We start from the raw sequence: 9,288 nt of genomic DNA on the forward strand, positions 1-9,288 counted from the left end.
GTTGGAACTTGGTTATCAACTTAAAATAGGCTGTTATAAATATACGTTATGTAAGCTTCACGTTAACCACAGAGCAAAAACCTATAGTAGCTACACAAAAGACAAAAAGAAAGGAATCTAAGCATACCGCTATGGAGAATCATCAAATCACAAAGGAAGCTAGCAAGAGAAGAAAAGAAAAGAACCACAACAAAACAGCTAGAAAACAATTTTTTAAATGTTTAGATAAGTACATACCTATCAAAAATTTCTTTAAATGTAAATGGACTAAATTCTGCAATCAAAAGAGAGTGGCTAAATTGATTAAAAATAAGACCCAACCAACCATATGTTACCTAGAAGAAATTTACTTCGGATGTAAGGACTCACACAGAGTGAGAGTGAGGGGATAGAAAAAGCTATTCCAAGCAAATGGAAACCAAAAGAAAGCTGGGGTAGCTATATTTATATCAGACAAAATAGACTGTAAAACAAAACTATGATAAGAGACAAAAAAGGGAGTTCATAATGATAAAGGGGTCACTCCAAAAAGAAAACCTAAAGGGAGAAATAGATAGCAACACAATAATAGTAGGGGATTTTGATACCCCCACTTTTATCAATGGATAGACAGTCCACACAGAAAACCAATAAGGAAACATTTGGCCTTAAATGACGTTAGACCAGATGAACTTAACAGATAACAGCAATCCATCCGAAAGCAACACGATACACTTTCAGATTGATGTCCTAGGCTACAAAACAAGTCTTGAAAATTCTAGGAAATTAATGTTTTCTGACCAAAATGGTATGAAAATAGAAATTACAAGAGGAAAACAAATATGCGGAGATAACAGCATGCTACTGAACAACCAGTGGGTCAAAAGAGAAATTAAAAAATGCCTTGAGATAAATGAAAATGGAAGTACTACATACCAAGATTTAGGAGATACAGCAAAAGCAGCTCTGAGAGGGAAGTTCATGATAAATGCCTACATCAAGAAACAAGAAAAATCTCAACCAACCAACCTGACATCTCAAGGAACTAGATAAAGAAGAACAAATGAAGTCCGAAGCCAGTAGAACGAAAAGTGAAAATCAGCAGAAATAAGGAAATACAGTCGACAAAGACAGTAGATAAGATCAATGAAATTAAGATGTGGTTTTTTGAAAAGATAAACAAAGGAGACAAACATTTAGCTAGAGTCACCAAGAAAAAAATAAAAGAAGAAATCAAGGAGATGTTACAGGGGATCCCAGAGAGAGAAAAGGCATCATAAGAGACACCTATGAACAATTACACACCATCTAATTAGACAACTAAGAGAAATGGATAAATTCCTGGAAACATTCAACCTACTAAGACTGAAAAAAATGAAGAAATAAAAAATCTGAATAGACCAATTACTAGTAAAGTAATTGAATCGGCAATCAAAAACCTCCCAACAAACAAAATTCTGGGACCAGCTGGCTTCACTGGTGAATTCTACCAAACATTTATAGAATTAATACCAGCCCTTCTCAAACTCTTCCCAGATACACCAAAACCAGTCAAAGATGCCACAAGGAAAGAAAATTACAGGCCAATATCCCTGATGCGCATAAATTCCAAAAACCTCAAGAAATATTAGCAAATAAATTCAACTGTACATTAAAAGAATCATATACCCTGACCAAGTGAGATTCATTCCAGGGATGCAAGGATGTTTTGACATCTACAAATCAATCAGTATGATACACATTAACACAATGAAGGATAAAAATCATATGGTCTCAATAGATAAAGAAAAGGCATTTGACCAAATTCGGCGTTCACTCGTGATAAAAACTCAACAAAGTGGGCACAGAGGGAACATATATCAACATAATACAGGCCATACATAAGAAGGCCACAGCTAACCTCATACAGTGAAAAACAAAGCTTTTCCTTGAAGGTCAGGAAGAAGAAAAGGATGCTCACTTTCACCACTTTTATTCAACATAGCACTGGAAGGTCTAGCCAGAGCAATTAGGCAAGAAAAAGAAGTTTAGCTAATATGATATTGAATGTCAACTATAATTGAAAATTTTTTTAATTAAAGAAAACATCCAAATCAGAAAGGAAGAAGTAAAATTCTCTATTTGCAGATGACATATTATATGTAGAAAACCCCAGAGATTCCACCAAAGAACTCAGTAAATTCAGTAAAATTGCAAGATACAAAATCAATATACAGAAAACTGTGGCATTTCTATACACCAATAATGAACTATCAGACAAATTAAGAAAATAATCCCATTTACAATTGCATCAAAAGAATAAAATACCTAGGAATAAATTTAAGGCAGTGAAAGACCTGTACACTGAAAGCTAGAAGACATTAGTGAAAGAAACTAAAGACGATACAAATAAACGGAAAGATATTTTGTGCTCATGGTTTGGAAAATTGGTATTGTTAATATGTCCATACTACCGAAAGCAAATGTATAGAGTCGATGCAGTCTCTATCAAATTTCTAATGGCAGGTTTCACAGAAATAGAATAGATAATCCTAAAATTTCTATGAAACTACAAAAGACCCTGAATAGCCAAAGAAATCCTAAAAAGACCAAAGCTGGAGGCATCATGCTTCCTGATTTCAAACCATATCACAAAGCCATAGTAGTCAAAACGATATGGTATTGGCATAAAAACAGACTCATACATCAGCAGAATAGAGACCCTAGAAATCCACACATATTTAGCCTATTTATTTACAACAGAGGAGCCAAGAATATACAATGGGAAGAGAATAGTCTCTTCCATCAGTGATGTTGGGAACACTGGACAGCCACATGCAAAAGAAAGAAACTGGACCACTATATTACACCGTACAGGAAGAACAACTAAAAATGGATTAAAGGCTTGAACATAAGACCTGAAACCATAAAACCTCTAGAAGATAACATGAGCAGTAAGCTCCTTGACGTCAGTCAGTCTTGGTGATGATATTTTGGAGTTGACATCAAAAGCAAAGCCAAGAAAAGCAAAATACAAACAAGTGTGACTACATCAAATAAAAAGGTCTGTATAGCAGAGGAAACCATCAACAAAATGAAAAGACAATCTATGGAATGGGAGAAAGTGTTTGCAAATCATATTTCGGACAAGGAGTAAATACCCAAAATATATAAAGAACTCAAACAACTCAATAGAAAAAAAATCTGATTAAAAAATGCACAGATCCAAATAGACATTTGTCCAGAGAAGCAGTACAGATGGCCAACGGGTACATGAAAAGCTGCTTAACACCACTAATCATCAGGAAAATGCAAATCAAAACTACAATGAGATAACACCTCGCACCTGTTAGAATGGCTGTTATGAAAAAGACAAGAAATAACAAGTGTCGGCAAGGATGTGGAGAAAGGAGAACCCTTGTGCACCGTCGGAGGAATGTAAATTGGCAACAGTCTGGTGGTTCCTCAAAAAAAGTTAAAAATAGAACTACATATGATCCAATAATTCCAGTCTGGGTATTCGTCCAAAGGAAACAAAATCACTATCTCGAAAAGATATCTGCACCCCCATGTTCGTTGCAGCATCATTTACAATAGTCAAGACAGGGATTTGGCCTATGTTTCTATCAGTGGATGAATGGATAAAGAAAAGGTGATATGTACACACACGTACGTACATAAAAACAATGTAATATTATTCAGCCATAAAAGAGAAGGAAATCCTGCCATCTACGACAACATGGATGGACCTAGGGGGCATTATGTTAAGTGAAGTAAGTCAGACAGAGAAAGACGGTGTATGATCTAACATGTGGAATGCAGTAAAACCAAATTCATAGATAAAAAGAACAGATTGGTAGTTGCCAGAGTTGGGGGCGTTGTGAAGGTGGTCAAAAGGTACAAACTTCCAGTTATAAGAGAAATGTCCTGCGGATGTAATGTACAGCATGGAGACTATAGTTAACAATACTGTATTGTATATCCGAAAGTTGCTAAGAGTGAATTTTAAAAGTCGTCATAAGAGAAAAAATTATAACTATGTTTGGTGATGAACGCGGACTAAAACTTACTGTGTTAATCAATATCAATTCATGATATTCAAATCATTTTATTGTATGCCTAAAACTAATACCACGTTACATGTCAGTTATATCTCAGTAAAAAATAAAAAAGGGTATTGGCTACTAATTTTAATCTTTCACCACCATTCGGCACTGACGGGCTAATAATCGGTTTACATCAACGTATATATCATAATATGTTAAGGAACTTATACACAGCATTCTTATGTAAAATTGAAACATCTACGCCAACTATAATTTTAAAAGTAATTGAAACTAATATTAGGTACTGGATAAGTCAGTTTTTTTATTCCACAAAACTGGAGAAAGGCAGGAAAGACATAAGTCACGAGGTAATCACACATCAAGTTGGAAATTGGTTAAAAACATGTGATTCGAGTAATCCAAAGAAAAGTAATGATGGGCATATCTGCTTATACGCAGCCTCCTTTTTAAGGGAAAATAATTTTCTTTAGTACATAGCTCCCTTTTGTATAAAGAGAAAGTAATTTACTTAGGTGTAAGCAAAATCGCAGGAATGAGGATTCTTGTGTGTCTCCTGCATAGGCTGCATAGGTTCTGGCTCAAGTCGCTTTTTAAGCAAGTAGGAAAATTATCATTTGAATTGAGGAAAGGGAAGTAGTCAGATGGGATATCATCCCTTCAAGAAAGCCTAAAATCATGCTGAGTTTAAGAAGACTTTAAAGACTATCTTATACCCATGGCAAACCATTCCACGTATTTTTTCACAGATTAAATTGAGTCATTTCACTTCTTTTTCTTCACTTCTGCAGTGTCTATCATACTATGCTATATCAGGATGTATTTTAACTTTGTCCTTATTTGGAAACATTCATTTTTAAAGTGTTAAATTTCTTTGAACCAACTTTAAACAAGCCATGACAGTTATAGCTAATAATCCAAAAAGGATTTTCATGCATGTTTGTGGAAATCACCTTGGAGTAGAATCAAATTAAAGTGTTAATGGTAAAGGATTGCCATTAACTACGTTTGAAATCCCCTGACCATTAGCGATATACTGTTGAGGCAGGCGGCGAATCAGTGTAATAGGGATGAGCACTGACCAAGTTCGTAGTGTGTTCGTAGTTGGGACTCAATAAATATCGTTAACAAATGATTCCTTTTTTTGGTGAAGAGAGGCTTGTCCCCACAGGTATTGTTAGAGTCAGAAACATTTTTGGGTTGCCTACTATATCGTAGCTACATATTAATGTATGATTAGATAACGCATAAATTTTGGATTCTTGTTGGTTTGACACCTTAAAATGGTATATTAGTCAGCTGTTGCTATATAACAAAATAATGACGAAATTCTCAGGTTACATAGTTCTAATTCATGCATCAGTTGGTTAGCTGGAGTTTTGCTGGAGCTTGGCTAAGCTTGACTTCAGGTTGTGGATTGGGTTCAAGTATGTTTCACATGTCTGTCATCCTCCTTGGATCAGCAGGCTACCTCAGCCATGTGCTCCTTATGGTACATAAGCACAAGGGGGCAAGCCCAAGCACCCAAGGACATTACAAGCTTCTGTGTATACTGTATAGACTAACATTCCATTGCCCAAGGTAGGTCACATGACCACGTCCAGATTTCTAGGCCAGGGAAGGGCAGTCCCCTCAACACTTGTTCACTCTCCTCTGGGTACACTGACCTTCTTATTGCTGTTCTTGAGCAGGCCGATCACACTCCCCTCTCAGAGTCTTTGCATTTGTCATCCCCTCTGATGTGTTCTTCCCTCAACTATCTACATGGTTCGCGCCCTCACATCCTTAAGGGTTTTGCTCAACTGCATCTCATCAGTGAGGACTTCCAAGACTCCACTTTCTTCTGATTCTTCCTCTCCCCTTCGTTAAACCCTCGCTTCGGAATGTTTACCACCACCTGATATACGTATATAATTTACTTGTGTATTCGTTTAGCCTCTGTGCCTCCATAAAAATGTGAGTTCCTTGGAGACAGGGCTTTTGGGTTGTTTATTACTGTAACCCCAGCACTCAGAACGCTGCCTGGCATATAATTGGCTTTTGATAAATATTTGAATAAATAAACTAACCTTACTGTTTTAAATTTTTTTATGGTTTTTTCTTAGACATTTCAAATCTGGCTCAGTATCGAATAGTCCAATGGTGTCATTTAGCTGTTTTAACTGTTTGGTATAATTTAACACAAAATATTAGGCATTAAGCATTTTCCAGTGTGTCGATTCACCTCTACTGATGGCATATATGTGACAAATCTGATTTTGATTCTTAAAAGGAAATTAATTAAACCCAAAGGATTTTTTTACTTAGAAAATCTTGAGAAAAGAAGAAAACAAGATTATACTTTACTTGTATGTACTACTAAGGTTGTAATTGGCACTCAAAAATGTTTGAATGGGTACATTTATCGCTGCCATGAAAGTTTTCCATTAAAGCATATAACTAGAAACTAATAATAATAAGATTTTTAAAAAATCTTCTTGGTTGTGTTCTGTTATCAAAATATATATATATATATATGTATGTATATATATATATAAGCCAAATTTACATTTGCACTTGGACACTTATATTAGAGACTTACAGATGATAGTTTAGGGCAGACATCATTAGGTTTATACTTTATAATTTGCTCCCCGAAATAATTCAGGAAGAGGAATGTCAGTCACTTCACTGAACTGTACCTGAATTTTAACACAGTGCAATTTAGTTCCTAGAGCTCCAGTATAATATAAACTGTCAGAAATATTAATATCATTGCTCATGAGCGTCTCTGTTGGTTCAGTTTTTTTCTGTAAGGCATACTACCACTGAAGTGGACTTAGTGCCATTAGAAATGTTTCATGTTCCCCAATTGGGCAAAAATTTTTATCGGTAATGGAACAAAAAGATGTAATCAGCCCTGCAGTGGTCAGGATCCTGTTCTTCCTGGCAGTATTTCATTTTATTCCATTTTCACCAGATAATGATGGTTTAAACTCATAGGAAAAAAGAAACTAAAGATGCCAAATTTCATTTTTTCATTTCTAAAGGCACAAATATAAGCCAGGAAGGGGTGGGGAGATAAATAGATATTGTAAATTCCTTTTCCACCTTGTGACCTTAATTCCTCAGCACTCATTTCCTGTCCTTAGTATTTCAAAGAGGTTTCCTATTATATTTTACCATGAGACTCACAGAAGCAGAGGGTTCTTGTCTACCCCAGGTCCTTAACCCTCCATTCTAACAATATATAGCCTCACATCCACCTAGGATATGAATGTCTTAATAGCGAGCATCGCCAAGGATTCTTTAAGCTCGTGCTTAAAAAACAAGGATGAAAACTTAATAATGCAGGATTTTAATCATAGATGGAAATCCAAGTGGCATAGACCAAAGGAAATGACAAGCATTTTTAAGCCATTAAATCACTGGCTCTCCAGTCATAGCTAAATCAGATGTGAACCTGAGATTGCCCTTCAGTATGTTCATTATTGTTGGTTTGCCAAAACAAGGTCTTCTTTTCAATGAAAGTGACAATGGGATGAACAAATTGAAATGGAAGTTATTTTCTCTATTAGAAGATTGAATCTTAATGAGAAATTAGTTTTCATTAAGGACCATCAAAGTTCAAAATAATTTCATTTGCTCTTAAGAAATTTCTCTTACTGAAATGCTGTTGGAGGTGTATTTCTTTAATACGTGAATAAACAGAGGCAAAGTTCAACAAAACCTAGGAGGAGATTCCCATTCCCAAAGGAAGGCCATTCATTCCTAAATTCTTTTCCTTCCCAATCATCATTCTCGCCTCAAAATTTTTCAAAAGTTAAAAAAAAAAAGTTTCCCCTTATTAGCCTCCAAAAACATGAGGATGATAAAGTAGTCCCATGTAACAAAGAAGAAAGGAGCATAACTCTCCAGTGTACCCCATATCCACAGTCCCTAGAATATTAATATTTCATCACCAATATAGGTCACATACAACTTTCTGTTACATTGGATTTAAAGGTACTTGAGTTTTCTTTGTATTTTTGGTTAAATGTCAAAGGAGAGAGAGAAGGAAAAATACCTCAGTGTCTCTACTCCTTACCTTCATAAATGTAAAATGTCACAGTATTATTTTCTTTTGTGTTGAAAAGACACTGCAAGTATCCAATAATTTTTATTGTGAAGAAAAATGTTTCATATTAATAGGGATTAGAAATTTATGTCAACTTTATCTTCTAAATAGATATACCCTTTTTCTTCTCCAAAGATAACGACATAGATAAATCCCTGCATGGAATTCTTCCCTTTAAGGAGTTGTTCCCAAATTATTAAACTTGAAGGCTTATTTGTATTTATGTTATTGATGAGCAAGTGTAAATGAATTTATAATGGATTTTTAAATGTGACCGTGACCCTTTCTTCTAGGATCTAATTTTTTCCTTAAGTGCAATTTGACATTATTCATGTTTGTTTTCATTAAGGCGAGGAAGATCTTCTCAGTCCTCCCCAGGACACAAGCACAGGGTTAGAGGAAGTGATGGAGCAACTCAACAACTCTTTTCCCAGTTCGAGAGGTAAGCTCCCCTACCTAGAAGTAAACCAGGCTTACTGGAGTTAGGCCGCTCATCTCCGTACCCAACCAGTGTGTGTATTTTCCAGGTTTAAATAAACACGTGCTGACAGAATGCCAATTTGGGATCATTGTGAAAAGATTGTACTTTTAAATGTGAATTTCTGGTTTCGATGAGTGAATTTTCTGGTCTTGGATTCTGGTTGAATTCTTCCATGTTTGTAGAAATAAGAATACCAACGTGTTTCTAAAGTGCTTTTTTTTTTTTTTTTTTTTTTTTTAACTTGCTTTTTGCATTTTTAGTCTGATTTAATTATAGGATGCTTTATTTAGGTAATTATTTTTGTGACCTGAACAATGAGAATTCATGACCCTGATGTTACTTTTTGGGGACCTTGATTACTCTTGTGATACAGCAAGGTCCGGGACATGCCTAGTGTACGGTGGCGCTGGGGACTCTGACTTGCAATCCGATGCCCTTTATATTTAAAAGTCGTAATCTTACCCCATTATTTAAATACAGGTACAATTAAAACTTTATATAGTAGTTTGTTATTATTTTTTTCACTTCCATAGCTGGAATACAGTCTTCACAGAGAAAGGCATTAATATTATTAATGCTTTTATTTCCCCCTATCGCTTTGACCTTGTGTACTTTGCCTCTCATACAAAACCAGCATTTGACCCCACCAGATTTTCCTCCAGCCAGTACGAGCTCCAGATGTTTTGCAT

At 35.4% G+C, this 9,288-nt stretch overlaps 1 protein-coding gene across 1 annotated transcript in view; it reads left to right on the forward strand.

Annotated features, from left to right (window-relative positions):
• DMD (dystrophin) overlaps positions 1-8,757 on the forward strand; it is a 1,897,222-nt gene extending 1,888,465 nt beyond the window's left edge. The window contains 1 exon segment of the mRNA XM_039846417.1: positions 8,468-8,757. Within this exon segment, the coding sequence (XP_039702351.1) occupies positions 8,468-8,604 (137 nt within the window). The 3' untranslated portion in view covers positions 8,605-8,757.
• The last annotated feature ends 531 nt before the right edge of the window (positions 8,758-9,288 follow it).

The sequence above is a fragment of the Pteropus medius genome, unplaced genomic scaffold (genome assembly GCF_902729225.1).
Source record: "Pteropus medius unplaced genomic scaffold, Ma_sr-lr_union100, whole genome shotgun sequence".
Lineage (NCBI taxonomy): Eukaryota > Metazoa > Chordata > Mammalia > Chiroptera > Pteropodidae > Pteropus > Pteropus medius.